The 24,308-nt window shown below is 38.6% G+C and overlaps 2 protein-coding genes across 2 annotated transcripts in view; one reads left to right on the top strand and one right to left on the bottom strand.

The window, feature by feature from the left end:
* The window catches only part of CENPP (centromere protein P), a 217,401-nt gene that overhangs the window by 153,361 nt on the left and 39,732 nt on the right, over positions 1-24,308 (bottom strand). The window lies entirely within an intron of this gene.
* Positions 1,595-21,983, top strand: OGN (osteoglycin). The gene is made up of 6 exons (XM_006102202.3): positions 1,595-1,844; positions 4,157-4,250; positions 14,078-14,236; positions 16,536-16,738; positions 20,062-20,157; positions 20,903-21,983. Exons 1-6 carry the CDS (start codon positions 1,695-1,697, stop codon positions 21,071-21,073), a joined length of 873 nt encoding a protein of 290 aa, XP_006102264.1. The 5' UTR covers positions 1,595-1,694; the 3' UTR covers positions 21,074-21,983.

Genomic DNA, 24,308 nt, shown 5'->3' with positions numbered 1-24,308 from the left:
ATTTTATCAAACCCCAAATTATAAATCAAATCTAGTTTTTAAAAGCTAACTATGGCACTTGAGTTATTTTATATGTAACTAAAACTAATTTTTACATTGGAAATTTCTTGGTTCTAAACTAACTATAGTCTGGAACAGTATTTTTACTCCTCATAAAATTAAGATCATACACTATGCTTTAGTTTGCTATTTTATTTCATTCAAAAACAGATGTTTTATCTCCTGTGAAAACATTAAAATGAAAAGCATGCTTTTACAACTATGTCATCTTCATAAACTAATGTTCACAAAAAATTAGTATTCATTTTACAAGGTAAATACAACACAAACTTACAATAATTAGTATAAGCAGACTGAGTACAACAGTTACAAATATTGTAAGCACAGTTCTCGAGTGCAAGCCATTACTTTTCAGCCTAGAGAAAGAATGTTGGCAAAGCTCTCTACCACATGGAAACTGCTTTTAAAGCTGCTGGGCCCTGAAATTCTACTCAGCAGTTTAAAATCAATCCACAGCTTTCCTCATTCACCCTCCCACTTGGTGCTTATGCACAGACATGAACATCAATTGAGGAAAACCACAAAAAAACTTCATAATAGCTACAACGGTAGGCTCCCCCCTCCCCAGTATTATTTTAAATATCATTTAAGATGTGACTCAACTAACAGTCTTAATAAATGTAAAGGCTATCTCTAATTTTTTAATGTTCCAGTTACCTCAAACAATTACTTTTAACTAACACTTTAGTGTATATCATTACATAACTTTAATATCCATTGCAGGCAAGAACACAGAGCTGCAAACATCACCGACCCTGTTATTCTTAATTTTTAACCACTGATTTTTGATGAATGGCATTTACAATGCAGCACCAGCAACTCTGAGTGATTCTGTTTGAAATTATTTAAGAAAAAATCTGAAATGTGTACCACCAGATAAAAATCCACCAGTAAGCCTAAATCTTACCTATTACATTTCTCTAATCCTTGATTAAAACTTCTATCTTTTTCTAGTCTGCAATACTATTTTTTTACTTTTCATAGTTTAAATTTATAAAGCAATTCTATTAACTAAAAACAGTGATACCTATGACAATGAAAAAACTAAGAAAATTAAAATTATGGCTTTTCCTACATTTTGTACAACTTTTAAAAGTGTTAATGACTACTTTTTACAATGTTAAATTTAAAGTTTAAACTTTAAAACTTTTCTTAAAACTTGTTTTTGTTCATACCAATACAAATCAAGAGTTCTTATAAAGTAGCAAAGTTGAAATATGATATTTTAAGCTCACATGAGACAGGATCTTGGGCCTTCATGTTAACCATTTATACTACAGGTATTCTAAGATTTCAAGTTCATAAAAGTACTGTGTTCAAGGCACTTAATTATTAAGAAACTAAAATTATCAACATTGCTTGGATTTTTTGATAGAAAAGAAATAAAATCATTTTCTGAAACTGTTTTTCAGAATATCACTGAAACATAAAAACGTTTAGCATGTAATTTAAGATCACTAAGGGTTAAATACTTGTTCTCTGGCCCCTACTGCATATACTCTGCCAAAAACTCCTCTAAGCTTTTAAATATTGCTTCGATGGTCTGGATTTGACTTCCATGGAAAAAGGAGTATTGTCTTACAGTCAGCAGGCCACTAGCTTATTAACTTCCAGTCACCTTAATTTTTGTTAAAATGAAGATTCTGCAGTCTACACTTCTCCTGTTACTGTTTGTGCCTCTGATAAAGCCAGCACCACCAACTCAGCAGAACACCGATAATTTTGAAGAAATTTTATTTACTCGAGATTATGAGGATCAATACCTGGATGGAAAAAATATTAAGGTACCTTATTTCCATTCTACATTTCACTTCTAAAATAGTCTAGCCTATTTAACTGCATGCTTTTGTTTTTTTGAATGTGTGTGATAAGGTTAAGAGGAAAGAAAAAGCACTTTAAGTGATTCAACTTAATTAAAAATAAGTGTCCCTAAGATTATATTTTTGAAGAACGCATGTCTCAATAAATCATACTTATTGTAACCAAACAGTATCTATAGTAACCAACACATAATATTTAAGGAAAACTAAATTTTAAGATACTCCCTGACCAGTTGAAATTTATAGTATTAAGTAGTGTTAAACAATGCCCTATATTTGGATATTATGTTATTTCAAAATAAAATAGGAGATGTGTATTAGGAGAAATAAAGATGGATTACCAGCTTAAGGTTTATTATTTTAGGAAGAAGCGGTTCAAGAAAATAAATAGAAGAGTACTGTCATTTTGGTATATATAATATTTCACAAAATTTATAAATGTCAACTATATACAGTACCAAAAATGAAAAACTACTTAATATGGGCTTTCTGTTTAAATCAGCTTCAACAATTTATATTATCAGTTTGTACCAACTTGAGTTAATACTCTACCACATCTTTCATACTCACTTATATGGGCTAAGTGATTACTTGTGGTTTTCTTATCACACAACTGGGTAAGGACAAAGTAAACACATCACAGAAGTATCTTTCGCCTGCCTACAGTGTGACACACACACTGAAAAATGAGAAATGCAGCCAAATATTTAACAATGTCGATCTCTTCAAAGTTCTTCTCCAGTATGAATAAGATGGCAAAGATTTTTAAAGTGTCCAGTTATTAAGTCAGTCCTTCCTTCCTTCCTTCTTTCCTTCTTTCCTTCCTTCCTTCCTTCCTTCCTCCCTCCCTTCCTCCCTCCCTTCCTTCCTCCCTTCCTCCCTCCCTTCCTTCCTTCCTTCCTTTCCTTTCTTTCTTTCTTCCTTTCTCTTCCTCCCCCACCCTCCTTCTTTCCTTTCATTCTCTCTCACACACACGAGTAAATGTTAACACCACATTTTCTGTCAACAAAGTTAGTTAATATGCTAGTATTATTCTTGCTAACAAGAAGACAAAAAGATAGGTATAACTAGTTATAGCTTCAGATTTTTTTTTAAAAAGGCCCATCACAATAATAAACTATTGGCTCACATGTATGATCTGAATCTATCAATCAGTTAAAAGAATACGTTGAAAACTCCCTGGTCCCAAAACATGTACTAAGTAAAAGAAGCTCAGTTTTACTTCTTTATGCTGCTTTAGAAGTCTATCTTAATAAACGAAGAGGAGCAGAGTTCAATGGTATTTAACATACAAAGCGAGTGGAAGGGACTGTTCAGCCAGAACACACGAGAAAGTGAAGGAGTCGAGAGCGAGACTAAAAGTGGCAAATGCTCCTGAAGGGTACAGAAACTAGGGCACCACACAGTATAGTCTAGCCAGCCGTGGGCAAACTACGGCCCGCGGGCCGGATCCGGCCCGTTTGAAATGAATAAAACTAAAAAAAAAAAAAAGACCGTACCCTTTTATGTAATGATGTTTACTTTGAATTTATATTAGTTCACACAAACACTCCATCCATGCTTTTGTTCCGGCCCTCCGGTCCAGTTTAAGAACCCATTGTGGCCCTCGAGTCAAAAAGTTTGCCCACCCCTGGCTAGTCTAATGGCAGAACATGTTCCCTCCCAGAATATGAAAAAGAGTAAATGATAAAGACCCCAATTCTCCTAGAGCTAACAGCCTGGACCGGTGGTCTGAGTGTGGAGGGTAGGCTAGAATGAAAGGACTCCAAGGCCTTAATGCACGTGCATATATACCTAAGGGTCACTACCAGAAGCGGCAAAGAAAGCCTACTCAGGGCTGTCCAGGTAGGACACGACTGGTGCTTAGTACAGGCCCACATGGCAGAATATGAATAATTAAAAGAGCTACTTTACATAAAAATAATCTCAAGACACTATTTTCATTTTAGGTTCCACCTCAGAAAATCTTTAATTCCAAGGCATAGAATTCTCCCCTAGTTCCCATTTGGAATTTCAATACATTTGACATTTAGGAAGCACAGAGTTTGGCCTTTGAAGATATAAAAATTTTTTTAAAAGACCTGGTTCTTTTACTCAAGGAGCCCACAGTATAAGTAAAATCAAGCTAAACAACTATTTTTTTTAATAAGTATATAAAACATAAAGTAAATGTCATTATGTGACTATGAGAAGACAGATGTTTTCCATATCCCTCAGTTTATATGGTGAAAATTAGATTTCTCACACTTGATAATACATTTTTATTTTTCTAATAGAAAAAAGAATCTATGATAACACCTGATGAGAAAAGTCTTCAATTACAAAAAGATGAGAGTTCAACATCATTACCCCTCAAAAAAGAAAATGATGGTAAGTATGAACAGTCTGTCATCTATTTTTTAGAAGCTTTAAAAAACAGCTTATAATGGAATTTTAGTCTTCATAGTAATCAAAACTTGTCTCTGAATAGACTGACCCCAAATAATAGAATTCTATCTCCAACAACAAAGTCAAATAGGCATGTTAGGAGTGCACATCATTTCCCACCCCATGTTAGGAGTGAGAAACATGGAATAGGAACATGCAAGAACAACCAAAGCTAATGCAGTGTAGCCCCTACAAAGTATGTCTTTCTATCTATGTAAAATCAATTCAAGAAACAGTTATTAAACACCAATTAGTTTTAAACTTAGTCCTCAACGTACATTTAGACTTAATTTTTCAACTTTATAATGGCCCCAAAGTGATACTCATAATAAATTACACAAGATACTCAACACTTTCTTGTAAAATGGGCTTTGTGTTGGGCACTTTGCCCAATTGTAAGCTAATGTAAGTGTTCGGAGCACATTTCAGGTAGGCTAGGCTACACTATGATGTCCGGAAGTAACCCCATCGTAAGTTGAGGAGCATATGTACTATGTATAGCCTGAGGGTAAGGTAAATGAAATGTAACTCTTTCCCTCAAGAAAGTCACAGAAGACGGAGAGATGGTTATACAGATTGTCATCAACTTATGATAGTTCAACTTACATTTTTTTACTTTATGATGATGCAAAAGCAATACACATTCAGTAGAAACTATCTAGGCTTAAGCTAAGATGTTCAATAGGTTAGGCATAATAAATGTATTTCCGACTTAGGATATTTTCAAGTTTCAGTTTATCTACACTAATAAAAGAGAAACATGCAAATTGGTGTCACTCTGCTACGCCCACCAGCCAATCAGAGCAACTATGCAAATTAACCCAACAAAGATGGCGGTTAATTTGCATACGTAGGCATGGAGTGAAGACTGAAGGCTCAGGCCAGAGTGAAGACTGAAGACTAAAGACTAAAGAGGCTTGGCTTCTCCACTGCGGCTGGACCAAAGTTCTGGGTTCCAGGTGCCGGAGGAAAACCGGTGCTGGCAGCCAGGGGAAGGAAGGCCTATTGCACGAATCTCTATGTGCAACGAGCCCCTAGTCAGTATATAACTCCACCATTAAGTTGAGGAGCACCTGCATACAGTCATGTGCTGCATAATGATGGAGATACATGCTGAGAAAGGCATCATTAGGAGATGCTGTCATGCAAATGTTGTAGAGTGTACTTACACACACCTATATGGTATAGCTTACTACATACCTGTGGTGCATACAGCCTATTGCTCCTAGGTTACAAGCCTGTAAAGTATGCTACTGTATAAAACAACACAACATTAAATCAACCAGAAAAGAAAATGAAGCAATCGAGACACAGTAAACAGAAGATGGTTCAGGCTGCTGCCAGTGTGATACAGCATGTAGTTTTACAGTAAACATTTGTTCATTAAGTAGAAAGAGTACACACACGCTAAAATAATGTTAAAAATTATACTGTAGTAAATACATCAGTCAGTGACATACTCATTTATTATGGACACAATTGTATGTGTTAGTTACTCTTCTGTGCTGGTAATTCAGTAGGTTTGCATCACCACAAATACATGAGTAATGTATTTTGCTACGATGCTATGAAGGATACAACTTCTTTAGGTGATAAACATTTTTCAGTTCCATTATAATCTTATGGACTCTCATCGCATATGTAGTTTGTCAATGACCAAAACATCAATAGGTGGTGCATGACTGTATCCAAATAATTATAATGCACATTTCAATTAAATCAATAGAAAACATAACAAACTACGTAGTCCTATTCAATAGTTCCTATCTATTTGATTTATTCTTATTCTATCACAGAACATTATTTCACATGACAGTAAAAAATCACATAGTAATTTCTATATTGCTACAATAAATTAAAATGAACCAAAACAGATAATATATCTTAAGAAACCTGAAAGTATCAAAGTAAAAATAGACTTGGACAAATGGAAAGATATTCCTTGTGCTTGGCTAATGTGATTCAATATCATAAAAATGTCAGCTCTCTAACTTTGTAACAATAAACTTATATAAAGATCTGATAAGGTTGATACTCAAGTTCACATGGAAAAATAAAAGCTGCACAAACAGCAAGGGAAATACTGAAAAATGACAGGTAACTGCAGGAATCAGAAGTACCATACACATTAGAACATACTTTAAAAACTCTACACTTTTAAAAAGTGTGATACTGGTGCATGAATAGACTAGAAAGTCCAGAATCAGGCAGAAATACATGTACAAATTTAGTATATAATAAAGTCAGCATCTAAAACCACTGAAGCAAAGATTATTTTTTGTTTGTTTATTTTTTGTCAATCCTCACCCAAGGATATTTTTTCCATTGATTTTTAGAGAAGGACGGAGAAAGGGGAGAGAGGAACACAGATTGCTTGCCTCCCGCACATGTGTCCCAACTGGGCTGGGGATCAAACCTGCACCCAGGTACATGCTCTTGACCAGATATCAAATCTGAGACCCTTCAGTGCATGGGCCTAGGTTCTAACCACTGAGAAACGCCAACCAGAGTCAAAGATGATTTTTTTTTAATGGTGCTTGGACAACTAAGTAGTCAACTGAAAGGAACTACAATTAGATCTATACCTTACATTGAAAAAAAACTCCAAATAAATTCAGATCTAAATGTAAAAAGTGAAACCGTATAAATCCTTGAAAATAAATTGGGTGTGAGGTACCTACAAATCCAGAGGCAACCATAGAAAATATCAATGAATTCGACTCCATAAACTGAAATTTGCATGGCAAATACATCATAAGTGAAGTCAAAGACAACTAAAAATTGAGAAAAATATTTGCAACTTATTGCACAAAGAATTAATACCTCTAAATTATATATATATTTTTTAAAGTAAAGATCTAGGAAAAAAATCTGACTGAAAAAGACATTGGAAAAACAGCCAAAAGAGATGTACAGATAATTCACCAACTGATCCTATCTAATAAAAGGGTAAAATATGCAAATCAACCATCACTCCATCACAAAGATGGCGTGAGTAGCCTGGCAGAATGCTTGCTTCGTCGCCGTGCCGACAAGGCAAGCTTTCCACCCTGGCCGTGGAGGGCATGGAGCGGCCGGAGGGGGGAGTAGGGGGGGAATCTTGCGTCGTCACCCCAGCAACGAGGCAAGCATTCCGCGCCCAGCCGCAGAGGGCTTCTGGCCTGGCCAGGCGCGGAACGCTTGCATCGTTACAGGCCAGGCTGAGGGACCCACCCCCACCATGCACAAATTTCGTGCACCGGGCCTCTAGTATAAAAATGATCCTCAAACGTACAAAAATATGTTACATCTCACACAGAGCAATGCAACTTAAAATTACATTGAAATGCCATGTTTTAACCTGACTGACCAAAATTAAAACTGTGACAACATATTACTATATTCAATTGGCAAGGCTACAGGGTATCAGACAATCTCATACATTGTTGGTGGAAAGCAAACTGGTACACTTTTGGACCAAAATTTGGTAATCGTATATAACAAAGAGGTAATATGCAAATTGACCGCCATGCCCTCACACAAGATGGCCAGCAGGGGAGGGCAGTTGTGGGCAACCAGGCCTGCAAGGGAGGGCAGCTGGGGGGGGACCAGGCCTGCAGGGGGAGGACAGATGGGGGGACCAGGCTGGCAGGGGGGGGGGCTGTTGAGGGGGGGCTAGGCCTGCAGGGGAGGGTAGTTGGGGGGGACCAGGCCGGCAGGGGAAGGCTGTTGGCAGGGACCAGGCCTGCAGGGGAGGGCAGCTGGGGGCAATCAAGCCGGTAGGGGAGCAGTTAGTCATTGATCAGGCTCGCAGGGAAGTGGTTAGGGGGTGATCAGGCTGGCAGGCAGAAGCGGTTAGGGGCAATGAGGCAGGCAGGCAGGCGAGCGGTTGGGAGCCAGCAGTCCTGGATTGTGAGAGGGATGTCCGACAAAACCAGCAGTTGGACATCCCCCGAGGGGTCCCAGATTGGAAAGGGTGCAGGCTGGTCTGAGAGACACCCCCCTCCATTGCACGAATTTTGTGCACCTGGCCTCTAGCATCTAATAAAACCAAATCCAAAAGAAAATACATATGCAAAATCATTGAAGCACTGCTTCCAATGGCAAAATATTGGAAACAATCAAATTTCCCATACATTGGAGAGTGTACGTATAAAGTATTGTATATCCACACAAGGGAATACTATGCAGTTGTGAAAATAAATTATCTCTATTGAACTAATATGAAATGATTTCCAGAAAACATATATGAAAAAAACCCAAGTACAACAGTCTATCTACAGTATGCTGCCTTTCATCTCACAAAGAAGGTGATATAAGTACAGGCATCAGTTCACTTGTTTCTGAAGAAACCCAAGAAGGGTATTAAAAAACTGAGACTAGTTACCTACAGGTCACAGATGGGCCAGCAGTGGAAAGGAGTGGGGATGGGAAATGAGGAGCTGTGTGAGAGGATAGTGGCACTACTCTGTGTACACCTTATTGTGTAGATTCGATTTTAGAACAAGGTTATGCTTCACATAGGCAAACGAACAAATAAATACACTGATAAATAAAATCAACAAGGATAAGATAAAAAACCAAAGTGAAATACAAACAGAAAAATAGAAACTTAATTACATTTCAAATGAATTACGTAAAACACTAAAAGGGAAAATTCTAATCCAAGTAACCTTTCAACACAATATTTTGATTGCATTCCTTCTGACTAAAAAATAAATACATATATACATACATACTAAAATTCCAATGAGTGGGTTTGTAGCAATAATGAAACTACTTAATGCTTGTTCCAAGACTCAGTAATGTAAAGCAAACACACTGTGGATAATGAGAGCTAGGTTCCTCGCTGTCAGAGAAGGGTGTTAGAAATATGGAAAGGAAAAAGGCTAGAATGAACACTGTGGAGCTAAACTATAACACCATCAACTCATGGCTTGTAAACAGATACAGAAACAGATATAGATGTGTCTGTCTCTGTGTGAGCAAGCATGTGTTGTGTATATATGCATATGGTGTGTTTATGTATATGCTAGAGGCCCGGTGCATGAAATTCGTGCATGGGTAGGCTCCCTAGGCCTGGCCGGCGATCAGGGCCAATCTGGGCCTTCCAGCTGCTGGCTGGGGCCTTCCTTCTGGCTACTGGCTGGGGCCTCTCTTCCCTGGTTGCTGGCTGCCAGCCGGGGCCTCCCTTCCCCAGCTGCCAACCAGAGCCTTCCTTTGTTCCGCACCACCCGTGGTGGTCAGCACACATCAAAAAGAGCGAGCAGTCTCCCAGTCAAACTCCCACAGTGACAATTTGCATATTAGGCTTTTATATATAGATGAGTATATGGTGTATATATACGTGCATGTATATGTGTATATATATATGTATACTAGAGGCCCACTCCATGAAATTCATGCACTGGGCGGGTCGGGGGGAGAGGGGAAAGGTGTCCCTCAGCCCGGCCTGCACCCTCTCACATCCAGGAACCCTCAGGAGATGTCCGACTGGCCTGCGGGGATCAGGCCTAAACCGGCAGTCAGACATCCCCCAAGGGATGTAGCAGTGCGCCAATTGGCAGGCAGCCATGGAGGAGCCAGAAGCAGGGCCAGGTGCTGCACCGCTCGTGCTCATCTCAGCCTACTATGCCTACTGCCACCACTCGGTAGTGCTGCCACGGAGTCACGAGAGGCTCCCGCTGCCGCAGCTGCATTTGCCAGCTGTGAGCCCAGCTTCTGGCTGAGCGGCGCTCCCCCATGCACTGAACACCAGGGGGCAGCTCCTACCTTGAGCATCTGCCCTTGGTGGTCAGTGCGCATCATAGCAACTGGTCGACTGGTCATTCCGTTGTAACGGTCACTTAGGTTTTTATATATAGAGATAGGACATATGTATCATGTGTGTATGTATGTGTATTATTACATATTGAGAGAGAGAGACAAATATGCATGCATACATTTCCTAGCTCTGATGGAAAAGCCTAGAAGCAATGAGATTCCAGTAGCAAGGAGCATATCGACACCCAAATCTTGGTTTCTAAATACTATTCTCCATTAAAAGTAACTAGTACTCCTTGAAGAAATAGCTAATGTCAGGCTTGGGCCAGGGAAAAGGCAAGATTGGTCTGGGACATCTTACCAAGCCAGAAAATAGGGAAGTATTCAAATAATAATGGCAACATTTAACTTTTAAAGGATTAATCAAAATATAAAATATACCTGGGTATAAATTTGCAAAAGATGTACAAGGACCTGTACACTAAAATCTAGACAACAATACTGAGAGAAATTTAAGAAGACCTAAACTTATAAATAGATACAGTGTGTTCAATGATCAGAAAACTCAAAGTTATTAAGATGTCAATTTTTCTCAAATTTTTCTGTAGATTCAATGCAATAACAATTAAAAACCTATCAGGCTTTCCTGTTTTTTAAATTAACAAGCTTATTGTAAAATTTATGTGGAAATGCAAAGAACCTAGAATAGTCATAACAACACTGAAGAATTAAATTGGAGGATTTATGCAACCTAATATCAGCACTTATTATAAAGGTATAGGAATCAAGACACTGTGATATGAGCACAAAAATAAACAGATCAATGAAACAACACAGTCTAGAAACAGACTTACACAATATGATTATTTACAATGATGCCAATACAACTAAAAAAAAAAGACAATTTATTTTAAAAATGGTGCTGAAAGAAGCAGATGGTTATAGGAAAATAAAAAATAAACTTTGACCCTTCCTTATACCATATATAAAAATTAACTCAAAATGGACTCTATGCTTAAATATATAAAGAGTGTAAGCTATACAACCTTTAAAAGAAAACATAGAATGGAAACTTAGTGGTTGGCAAAGATTTCTTAAATAAAACACAGATGAATCAACTGTTCTTCATTAAACTTAAAAATGTTTGCTATTCAAAAGACATTGATAAGAAAATAAAAAGAGCCCTAGCTGGTTTGGCTCCGTGGATAGAGCATCGGCCTGTGGACTGAAGGGTCCCAAGTTTGATTCCGGTCAAGGGCACATGCCCTGGTTATGGGCTCATTCCCAGTAGGGGTGTGCAGGAGGCAGCCAATCAATGATTCTCTTTCATCATTGATGTTTCTATCGCTCTCTCCCTCTCCCTTCCTCTCTGAAATCAATAAATATATATAAAACTAAAATAAAATAAAAAGACAAGCCACAGACTGGAGGAAAATATCTGCAAAACATAAATCTGACAAATGACATATCTATAATATATACTCTTATAATTCAATAATATACTCTTATACTTCAATAATAATACCAAAAAAATTGCATTTAAAAAATAAGCTAGATGAACAGACACTTCACCAAAGAAAATACATGGATGGCAAATATAAACAGATGCTTGGCATCATTAATCATTAGGAAAATGCAAATTAAAACATGAGATACCACAACCCACCTTACCTGAGTGGCTAAAATGAAAAACTCCAATCATACCAAAATGGTGGTGAGGATATGGAGCAACTGGAGCACTCATGAAGTGTTGATGGGAATATAAAATGGCACAGCCACTTTGGAAAATAGTTTGGGACTTTCTTCTAAAGGTAAACATACACCTACCCAGCCATTCTACTCTTAGGTATTTACCCCAGAAAACAAATGCATTAAGTCCACACAACTTGTACATGAATGTTTTTAGCAGCTTTCTTTAAAATACCCCAAAACTGGAAACAACTGAAATGTCCATAAAATATAACTATAACAAGGGAATACTACTCAGTAATAAGAATGCACTACGGATACAAGCAACAACAGATGAATCTCACAGTAACTATGCAGAGTGAAAAAAGTCCGACAAGAGTATATACCACATGATTCTTTCGATACAAGATTGGGAGGGAGGGATTACCAAAGGGCATGAGAAAGTTTTGGGGGTAATGGGTGTGTTAATTATCTCAATTGTGGTAATGGTTTTATGGGTATATAAAAATGTCAAAAACGTATACATTATACAAGTTAAATATGTGCAATTTATTGTATGTCATTTGACACGTTAAGCGCCAAGCCTGTTTTGTCTTCCTTTCCGTTTCAGTCACCGGTGACTGACATGGTGCTTAATGTGCTAACCACAGAAAAGCTGTGGCAGGATAAAAAAGCTTAAAAGAGTTCTCACTGGCTAATCTGTGAAAATCCTATATAATAAAAGGCTAATATGCAAATCAACCAAACGGTGGAATGACCGGTCGCTATAATGCACACAGACCACCAGGAGGCAGACACTAAACGCAGGAGCTGTCTCCTGGTGGTCAGTGCGCTCCCCTATGGGGAGTGCCGCTCAGCCAGAAGCCCTGAGCCAGGCTCATAGCTGGCGAGCACAGTTGCGGTGGCAGGAGCCTCTCCCATCTCCCGGACTGCAAGAGGGCCCAGGCCTGGCTGAACGACCCCCCCGCCCCAGTGCACAAATTCATGCACTGGGTCTCTAGTTTGATTATAAAAATAAATGTTATGATAATGTATTATGACCTATAGGATTAGGAATTCGTAAGTTCATACTGACAGAAATAAATAAATAAACAAACAAACAAGAAGGGAATGTTCCACCTTACACCAGAATGCCAACGAACAAGTATAGAAAGAATGATGGATTTAGAAAATCATTATTTGGCAACTATCCTACTGATAAACAATTCAGGTTAAGAATCAATGGATGATAAAACTAGTGGATGAGAGTTTAATGGCAAATCAGATATTTAAAATCTCAAAGTACTTCTCTGAAAGATACTTATTAATTACAAAGTGAAAAACATTTACTTTACAGAGTGAGAAACATGGTGGATACCAAATGAAGCAAGTGACCAAAGACAGCATTGTTAGGAATGGGACAAATAGATACCTTGTGCTCCTTGATGCATGGCACTGAGAACCCTACACCATTTCCATGGTCTTCCTGCCCCAAATGGGGAGCCTCAGACAAATCCTAATTAAAAGACATTTTGCCGAAACCGGTTTGACTCAGTGGATAGAGTGTCGGCCTGCAGAATGAAGGGTCCCAGGTTCGATTCTGGTCAAGGGCATGTACCTGGGTTGTGGGCACATCCCCAGTGGATGTGCAGGAGGCAGCTGATCGATGTTTCTCTCTCATCGATGTTTCTGACTCTATCTCTCTCCCTTCTTCTCTGTAAAAAATCAATAAAATATTTTTTTAAAAAAAGACATTTTGCAAAATATATACCATAAAACATAATTTTTTTTAATTAAAAATTTTTCAAAAAAGAGGTGAAAAATAAAGACTAATAAAACTGTTCCAGGTTAAAAGAGACAAAAAAGGCATGACAAATAAATGCAATGGATGACAGCAGAGTGAAATGGAATCTCAACAGTGTCTACACTGACTCTAATTTTCAAGTTAACAGTTTGCTTATCTAACCAGTAGTTTCTAAACTCCTTAGCTGTCACCAAAATAAAATGCGTTTGTGCCACACTAAGGAATAAATCAAGCTCCTGTTTACCTTAAGTCCTACTTTACAATTTTTTTCTGGTATTCAAATGAGGAAATATAACTGTCGATCAATTCAGCAATTAAAGAATCAATGCAAAAGCAGAGAATAAATAAGACTGAACTACAAAATCTAAAATAAATTCTGGTGAATTATCAGTTATAATACAGGTCTTTAGCAATCATAATCGTGGTATCTTTCCCATCACCTACACTTCTGTAAAATATCTTTTTAAATCAGTAATAACATTCATAATAGCAATAACTTTGCCAGTAGAGGCCAAATGTTCTTACTGTTTATACGTTTATGACTTTTCCCAATTAGAAATGCCCACGTGCCTGCTGTGTGTGTGTTTAAGTGGCTCTGTATACTGTGAAGAAGTTGACATTGAAGTTGTACCACCCTTGCCAAAGGAATCAGCCTATCTTTATGCACGATTCAACAAAATTAAAAAGCTGACTGCCAAAGATTTTGCAGAAATACGTAAGTTAGTTTTAAATAAGATATTAGTATTAAATCATGCTAGTATTTAACTCCTATAAACACAAAATTCTAGGTACTCATGGCCTATCACATCTAGGTGTATAGGTGTATTTTAAGTATCTACCACATTTCACAAAAATCCACTGATTTGTTGATGAATCTCCTTTCCATTCAGATATCCTCTGCCATCTTTCTTTACTGGTGACTTTGGTGTCTGTGTTGACAGCCCATTTTCCATATGGGCAAACTATGTCTTCTCAACCCCAATACTTCAAGATCCACTTGCTAGTCAGCAGCACCAATATAATCAGGATGCTTCTCCAATTACAATGTTTTATTTTCTACCTTCACTGTAAAAGCACAGAAACTGCTTTTCCTTACTTTAACTCACGGTTCTTAAATCTGACTGCATAATTTAAAATATCTGGGGAAGCATTTAAAAATTACCAGGCAGGGCCTGGTCGGCGTGGCTCAGTGGTTGAGTGTTGACCTATGAATCAGGAGATCACGGTCCGATTCCTGGTCAGGGCACATGCCCCAGTTGTGGGCACAATCCCCAGTGGGGGTGTGTGCAGGAGGCAGCCAATCAAGGATTCTATCTCATCACTGATGTTTCTATCTCTTTCTCGCTCTCCCTTCCTCTCTGAAATCAATAAAAATATATTTAAAATACCAGGCAGGCCCTAAGTCCCCAGAGGTTGAGGTCTGGGGAGAGGCCCCGGCATCATCAAACACAACCAAACTCCTCAGATAATTCTAGTATAGAGCTGGTGTCCTTCTTGAGTCATTCGCAATCTTGACTTCTGGCATCCTAGCAAACCAATCCTCTGTCTTCTGCAGAGCCTAGTCCTAGTCCTGGATCACTAATCCCTCATAAATTTTCTAGATTCCTATGTTGTCAAATGCTTCTGAGGAAAATCACACCGAAAAATGTACACTGGCCCCGCCCCACTACACATGTACAAGATTAACAGTAACTGGATTCATGCCGTTCTGGTGACTCCCACTGGCTGAAGTATAGCTGTTCCTCATTATTTGTGGATTCCACATTTTCAAACTCACTGACTTGCTAAAATTTAGTTGTAATCCCAAAATCAATATTTGCAGCACTTTCACAGTCATTTGCAGACATATGCACAGTGGCAAAAACAACTGAGTTAGCCAGTAGAGGTCGAAGGTGATGTTCTGACTTTTTGTTTCTGCTTTTATACTGTAAACCAGTCCTGTTCAGTCTTAGTGCCACATTTTTCACATTTTTGTGATGTTTGCTGTTTAAAATGGCCCCTAAGTGTAGTGCTTAAGTGCTGTCTAGTGTTCCTAAATGCAAGAAGGCTGGCTGTGATATGCCTTGTGAAGAAAATACATGTGTTAGTAACCTCCATTCAAGTGTGAGCTCCAGTGCTGATGGCTAGTGAGTTCAATGTTAATGTATCAACAGTATATACTAAAGGCTATATACTAAAGGCTATATACTGGTTTGGCTCAGTGGATAGAGCGTTAACCTGCAGATTGATGTTTCTATCTCTCTCTCATGGGTATGAATCCTGTCAAGGGCACATGCCCAGGTTACAGGCTCTATCCCTAGTAGGGGGTGTGCAGGAGGCAGCCGATCAATGATTCTTTGTCATCACTGATGTTTCTATCTCTCTCTCCCTCTCCATTCTTCTCTGAAATCAGTTAAAAAAAAAAAGAAGTCTATAAAAAGAAACACACATAAAATTATGTATTGGCTGCTGATGAAAATGTGTGATCAGAGGGTTGAAGGAACCTAGCCCTGCATTTCCCCTGGGAGCCATAATGTTCCATATTTACTAATTCAGTGTTTGTGGTAATTTTATACACATGACTGTCCCATATAATGAGAAGCATTTTTGTCTGTTGTCAACCAATAAGGCATAGAACAATTCAGATAACATACCCACAATGACAATGCAACATGCCAGCAAAAAAGTTCGTGATTCTATTCAATCAAGTGTAATGCTTATTTTCCATGATTTGCAACAAGAATTTCTTTCAAGCTGCCTGAGCATCCTGAAAATTCAGAATACAGTAGGACTCTACTAAATTCTCTTCTGAACCTGTCATTCTAGACTCCAGTTAGAAAGGCCATCAGTGAAAGCACAGAATAGATGCTCAGCATTAATTCAACAAAACTTCTTGAGCTCCTAATAGTAGATACTCTACTAGACACTAAAAACAAAATATGGCTGAATGACCTGTTAAATACTTTTCTTCAGTCCACACAAATGAAAATTTAACTTCTTATTTTTGTATATTTTCTGTATATTTCCCCTTCAAGCTAATTTAAGAAGACTCGATTTTACGGGAAATTTGATTGAAGATATAGAAGACACTACTTTTTCAAAACTTTCTCTGTTAGAAGAACTGACACTAGCTGAAAATCAACTATTGAAACTTCCAGTTCTTCCTCCCAAGCTTACTTTATTTAATGCAAAATACAACAAAATTAAGAGTAGAGGAATCAAAGCAAATACATTCAAAGTAAGTATTTTATAGTATGACTGAATACAGTATCAGTTTTATACAGCCAGTGATGATATGATAAAAGAAAGAGAAGTTCTGGTCTAGAATTTGGTTTTATGTTTTAAGATAATTTTAATTTAATAAATGAAGACATTATTTACCTAACAAATAGCCACACCATTAGGCTCATTTATGCCTGTACCTCACAAAATTATATAATCTTTATCTTATTTCATGGACTACTTTGTGTCTCATGTTTTTCACTTGCTTACAAAGCAAATACTTATTTAAACAGACACTAGAGGCCGGGTGCACGACATTCATGAATGGGGGAGTGGGGTCTCTTAGCCCGGCCTGTGCCCTCTCACAGGCCGGGATCCCTCTCACAATCCAGGACCGCTGGCTCCTAACAGCTCACCTGCCTGCCTGCCTGCCTGATCGCCCCTAACTGCTCCCCTGGTGGCCTGATCACTCCTAACCGCCTCTGCCTCTGCCCCTGCACCCGGGACCGAGGCTTCCCTCCTCCGGCCAGGCGCAGGCACCCGGGACCCGGGCATCCCTGCCTCTGGCCGGCCATAAGCACCTGGGACCTGGGCCGGCTTTGCCCAGGGCCAGCCGCAGGTGGCCAGGACCGCGGGCAGCTTTACCCCGGGCCCCGCTTTGTCAGGAAGGACGTCCAAAAGGTCGTCCAGAAAATGTCTAGTCTAATTAGCATATTACCCTTTATTAGTATAGATGGTTCACAGCCGCATGGAACCAAGACCTCCAAAAGGGAGTTTTCCTGCCTTTTTCCTTACAATATGAGTAATTTACTAATGCCAGAAAAAATAAAGTTATAGAAGTGAATTTTAATTTTAATACTTCAATATATTAGACCATAAAATTTTATAGCCTTCCTTTTGAATCCCATGATGGCACCAAAAACAAAATTATCTATGTAGTAAAAATTACTTTTCTTAATTTAGTATTTCAAGGAAATGTATGTACAGGAAAAGGGGAAGGTGTGTGACTTTGGTAGCCAGGTTGTCTTGAAATGCATAGTCTATGGAGAAGTAATCATCTCAGCCCAGGAAGGAACCCCAGATAAAGGATCATGCTATTGTTGACAAAAGAAAACCTCATTCAAAAAGAAGGTTTGTAGCTTGTAATGATAAGCACCTAACTATCAAATATTCATTATCATAAATTAATGATAACCACACAATGTACAATCTGTCCACAAACATATGTGTCAGAAAATGTAAACATATTCCACTTTTCTCCTATTTCTGCTACAATTAAGGGACCCTCTTTCTACTTTAAGGGGCATACTAGAGATAAATCAAAGTTTCACAGAATTTAATGGACTTAGGGGACTTTTAAAAACAAACAAAAACCACCTTAGCTGGTTTGGGTCAGTGGATAGAGCATTGGCCTGCGGACTGAAGGGTCCTGGGTTCAATTCCAGTCAAGGGCACATGCCTGGCTTGTGGGCTCGATCGCCAGTAGGAGGCAGCCGAACAATGATTCCCTTTCATCATTGATGTTTCTATCTCTCTCTTCCCTCTCCCTTACTCTCTGAAATCAATAAAAATGTTTGAAAGAATAAATAAATAAAAACAAAAACCCCTGTAAGTTGAAGATAAATAATTCTATCCAGTAAGCCTTTGAATAACTGGCATTTTAAAGACCTACAGGAACTGATCAACATTTCAAAAAGGAATGTTTGAATATTTTGCATTTTACACATGCATTACAATAGGGATTCATGACAAGTTGACATGGAAATGATAAACTCAGCTACCTTGCAGTTTGGCTTAACACCCTAGGCTGCAAAAGCCACTGGTAAATCCGGTTACTCTAACCCAGGGGTGGGGAACCTTCTTTCTGCCAAGGGCCATGTGGATATTTATAACATCATTTGCAGGCCACACAAAATTATTAACTTAAACATTATCCTGCTATACTTGGTCAAACATTTAATTAACTCACCCCTAATGCCTTGGCAGGGCCAGACCAAATGATTTTCAGGCCTTATAGGGCCCTCGGGCTGGAGGTACCCACCCCTGCTCTACCTCAAGTGAAGAGGGCCACTGGGGAAGACAGGAACTTGGGGTCCATATGGTGAATGATGAAATGTTAAGGAAGTATCAATAACAGCAAATTAGTTCTAAAAAAATAAAACTCGCAAATTCTGCTACAGGATGTACATCAGAGATAAGGTAAAAGATTAATGCCAGGGGAAACTACATCTTGAAATCATTATAAAATTATACTCAACTAGAGGCCCAGTGCATGAAATTCGTGCACAGGGGGTCCCCTGAACCCAGCCTGCACCCTCTCCAATCCGGGACCCCTTGGGGGATGTCCAACTTCCAGGACCGCTGGCTCCTAACTGCTCATCTGTCTGCTGGCCTGATCGCCCCTAACTGCCCCCACCCTCCGCCAGCCTGGTTGCCCCTAACTTCCCCCCCTGCCCGCTGGCCTGGTCACCTCTTACTGCCCCCCCCCTGCCAGCCTGGTTGCCCCCAATGGCCCCCCTCTGCTGGTCTGGTCGCCCCTAACTGCCTCCCGCCAGCCTGGTCACCCCCAACTGCCTCCCCCTGCCGGCATGGTTGCCCCTCACTGCCCCTCCACCAGCCTGGTCGCCACCAACTGCCCCCCCTCCTGCTGGCCTAGTTGCCCCACGCAGCCTGCTGTTCAGTCGTTTGGTCGTCCCTCACTAACCCCCCTGCCAGCCTTGTTGCCCCACGCAGCCTTGCTGTTCAGTTGATACTCTTACTGTGACGGCATCCTGTACAATTTGCATATTCCTCTATTATTAGTATAGATAACTGGGTTACTGATCATGAACAGTAATCCAATATCAAACCCTTGGGGGGGATTTTTTTACTAAAAAGTATTTAATAAATAGCTTTGGGAAACATCTTACTAACAAGCATATACACCTCTTAGGAATATTCATTTTGCCATAAATTGGAGCTAAAATGGGAAGTTCTGGAGGTTCAAGACAAGTTATGAGAGCACCAGGATCCACCTGTAATCCTATACAATAGGGACTGTCCCATTGGCTGCTCCTAAGACAAAGTCAAAGGGCCCCAGACACTGGTGTGAGGGCTGAGCCGGGCACCGCTGGGTCTCCAGCAGGGGTCTACTGCCCTTCGTAAGAGACAAAGTACACCATTTGTGAGGCCAAAAATACCCCCAAAGCCAAAACACTCTAATAGCAATGATAAATAGTGCAGACATGTCCCTGTCAGTATCGATTTGTATGTCCATGTGGACACACATGAGCGTGTAGCACTGGAACCCTATGAAGAAACGCACGGACTTCGCTGAAGTAAAAGTGCCTTTCCCTGCAGAAACTGAGTAACCTGTCCTTCCTCTATCTGGACCACAACGCGCTGGAATCTGTGCCTCTTAATTTACCAGAAAGCCTACGTGTAATTCATCTTCAGGTAGGACTGCTCTTTCAAATACCTGACTTTAATTTAAATTACTAACGATCAGTCTTATGACTCATTATAAAACGCACATTCACAGGTAAATTTTATCAAAAGTATCACTATGAGCCCAATGCACTCTCTGCCCACCAACCCGGGTTCTGTCCAGAGCAGGTGAAAGGACCAGCAACACCAGGTCTGAGGCCTGCTCTCAGAGGGTGTTAGTCCCGATCTGTGCAGTGTCTCCTAGTTAACCTGGCACATGGATTTGAAGTTGGGGGACACTAAAACCTCGGGCTTAAGTTTCTTTCTCTAAATAGCAATAAATCTTTGCTTTTGAAGCCTTTCCAACTGACTTTACTGTCCAACATCAACTTAAGGTAAAGAAAAGTGAAGAGGGTATAAAAATAAACTAAAATTGATCTTTCAGCATTGTAAGAATTCCTATTTGTTCTTTTTACTTATTTAAAGGTTACTTAAGGACATAGTATGCATTTTGCGCTGACACTCTAGAATAGGATACATTTTTCCAGCTAGTATAATAGCAAGTTGTCTGTTCTTCCAAAGTCATGCTGTAGACTTAAAAGTAAAGGCTGACCTTGCACAGAGAGGGTTTAATTACCATGACGATGGATACACAGTATGTACAATACAGTAGTTTGAAAATCACTTTTTAGATAAAATATTCTGAGATCCCATTGCATGGCATACAAAAGATTGATTTCAGCTATCTGAATACCTTTTCCCTTTTGTTTTCCAGTTTAACAACATAACTTCAATTACAGATGATACATTCTGCAAGGCTAATGACACCCGTTATATTCGGAACCGCATTGAAGAGATACGCTTGGAAGGAAATCCCATTGCCCTGGGAAAGCATCCCAACAGTTTTATCTGCTTAAAAAGATTACCTGTAGGCTCATACTTTTAACCACTATTAGTGCAGCATATAAACTAAAGCACACACATACTTATAATCTATCTCAACAATGTCTAAAGGAGCGTAAATACCTGTTTAATATTAACTTTGTATCCCACTATGAAGGAATTTTATGTTTTAAGCAAGTATGTTCAAAAGCTTACATATAAGGAAGAAGTAAGTCTGAATCTCTAAGTTTAAAACAAGTTAATGAGAAAATATTTAAACAGTACTACAAAATCTTTGTAGTCTATAGTAGAGCACCATTTAAAAGGTATGTTTTTATGCAAATACCCAAAATTAAGAAGCATTATTTCTATTACTAATGAAGTAAGAGGATAAGTCCAAGAAACTTTCAACTGTTTGTCTTTTCTGGCCTTTACTGGATCCCTAAAAGTAGTTAAGACTGACATTCCAAAAACTCTGAAAAGCTAAATATTTCCAGTGATCTCCCATTTTTCTTTTATAATTCAGACATTATTCATTATGAAGGAGAAACTCTTTCTTTCTATTAAGGCAGCTATTATCTTTTTACTTAGCCTGAGAAATAGGGTATAGTCTCATAGGTAAAACTTTCCAAATAAAGTATAATTTTACTCTGATAAAGAGCTAATATAGTAATGTTCAATGTTATTCTGCTTTGTAGTCACACAGTTAAAGGTTTCAGTAAAACAGTATAGAATTCTCTTTCTTCCACATTAACATTCTAAATCTAGCATAAAATATTTTAAGAAGCCAAGCAGATAAAAACCAGTATGCTTGAGAAAAAAAAAATTCACCCCATTTCTCAGAAAATAGCTATAAAGTTCTCTATTGTAAAGGCTTACAAATATGATAAATACTGCAAAACATTTTCTTTTTACATTACAGGAATGGGAATCTTATCAATAAATTTGTCCGAATGTAAGACATAAAAACCAAATGAATTCCATGGTGTTATTACATACCACCCTCCCATCCACCCATACACATCCCCGTTCACCCAAACAGACCTTATATTCACAAGAAAGCTTCTGAGGAACATTTTCTATAGATCCATAAGCAACTAATACATTTAATGATGAGAATTCATCTTCAATCTAATAGTGAAGACTTATGATGACACAATGCTGTCAGATTAGTTTCTAACATAACTTTACATTTGTCCAAACCCATTCAAAAGTCTTTATCTCCACATTATTTTGGGGTTACACACAAAATTATCAGTGCTTCAGAAACATGACTGAACTGTGTATATAAAAATTACCGCAAAAAAAAAAAATTATCGACATTGGCCCAACCCAGTTTGGCTCAGTGGACAGAACATTGGCTGCGGACTGAAGGATTCCGGCAAGGGCATGTGCCTTGGTTGCAGGCTCGATCCCCGGGCCCTGTGCAGGAGGCAAGCAATCAATGTCCATGTTTCTCTCTCTCTCCTCCTCCCTTCCACTCTCTAAAAATCAATGGCCGACAACAACAATAAAATTACTGACATTGTTTCCAATATAAACTATACATTAGAATCAAGTTGGTCTCCGTATATTATTCCCAGAACAAATACTTATTCCTATTTTTAAGCATTTGCTTCCATTTGCTTCCATTTTTTCCCTACATAGAATGACCTCCTATCTGTTTTTCATTTTTGCCCCAATTTGTCAAGGTTGACCCCAAAATAAAACTTTTCCATTAAACAATCTGTGATCTCTTTAAGGCCATAATAATTACCTCATAACACTTATTAACTCATTCATGTATTTTATTTCAGTAACTGATAATCATGACTATTACACTGCTTTCTCATTACTTTGTGTGCAGGCCTCATTTCTCAATGACTGAAGCTCACTGAGCACATACATATTCCCTTTATACTTTCAGAGTCCTAGCATGATAGTGAGTACATTTAATTGAAGATAAAATAAACAGTGCAAAATAAAATCCATTTAAACAGAAGGGCTCTGTTGTATTTGAAAAAAATAGAATCTTTATGTTATCATAATCCTGATTAAATTGTAAGTTTATCTGGAAAAATAAACTTCATGAGAGCTAACTGATGGGGTCAAAAGTGGGAAAATGGCCCTGGGTGGCAAACTTGAAAGAACAAAACTGGAGGATTCACACGTGCTCCTTTCAGATGCAACTACAGAGATACACTAATCAAAAGTGTGGTATTGGTATAAGGACAGACATAGCGACCAACGGAATATTATAGAGAGCCCAGAAACAAACCTTTGCATATATATATATATATATATATATATATATATATATATATATATAGTCAAATGATTTTCAACAAAGGTGCCAAGACCACTCAATAGGAAAAGGGCAGTCTCTTCCACAAACAATGCTGGAAAACTGAATAAGCACATGCAAAAGAATGAGGTTGGATCCTTCGCTTACAAACTAAACACCTAAACTTAAGGGCTAAACTATAAAACTCTTTTTTTAAAAATATATTTTATTGATTTTTTACAGAGAGAAAGGGAAAGGGATACAGAGTTAGAAACATCGATCAGCTGCCTCCTGCACATCCTCCACTGGGGATGTGCCCACAACCAAGGTACATGCCTTTGACTGGAATCGAACTTGGGACCTTTCAGTCCACAGGCCGACGCTCTATCCACTGAGCCAAACCAGTCAGGGCGACTATAAAACTATTAGAGAAAAATCTTTATGACATTAAATTTGACAATAATATTTTGGATATGGCATTAAAAATAGATAATTTGGCTTCTTCAAAATTAAAAACTTTTATGCATCAAAAGTTTGGGGTTACACAAACTTTTCATTCTCAAAAGAATGAAAAGACAATCCAGGGGATGGGAGAAAATATTTACCAATTATGTATCAGATAAGGGATCAATATCTAGAATATATAAACAACTACAACTCAACAATAAAAACTCCAACAATCTGATTCAGTGCGGAAAGGCCTTGCATAGATATTTCTCCAAAGAAGACATACAAATGGCCCATAAGCACATGAAGAGATGCTCAACATTGCTGGTTACTGAGAAAATGCAAATCAAAACCACAATGAGGCCCTAGCTGATTTGCTCAGTGGATAGAGCATCGGCCTGTGAACTGGAGGGTCCCGAGTTCGATTCCAGTCTAGGGCACATGCTCAGGTTGCAGGCTTGATCCCCAGTAAGGGGCGTGCAGGAAGCAGCCGATCAATGATTCTCTCTCATCATTGATGTTTCTATCTTTCCCGCTCCCTTCCTCTCTGAAATCAATTAAAATATTTTTAAAAACCACACACACAGAC

Source organism: Myotis lucifugus, unplaced genomic scaffold, assembly GCF_000147115.1.
Source record: "Myotis lucifugus unplaced genomic scaffold, Myoluc2.0 scaffold_404, whole genome shotgun sequence".
Classification (NCBI taxonomy): Eukaryota; Metazoa; Chordata; class Mammalia; order Chiroptera; family Vespertilionidae; genus Myotis; species Myotis lucifugus.
The sequence above is the reverse complement of the archived record's forward strand: the minus strand, read 5'-3'. Positions and strand labels throughout refer to the sequence as shown.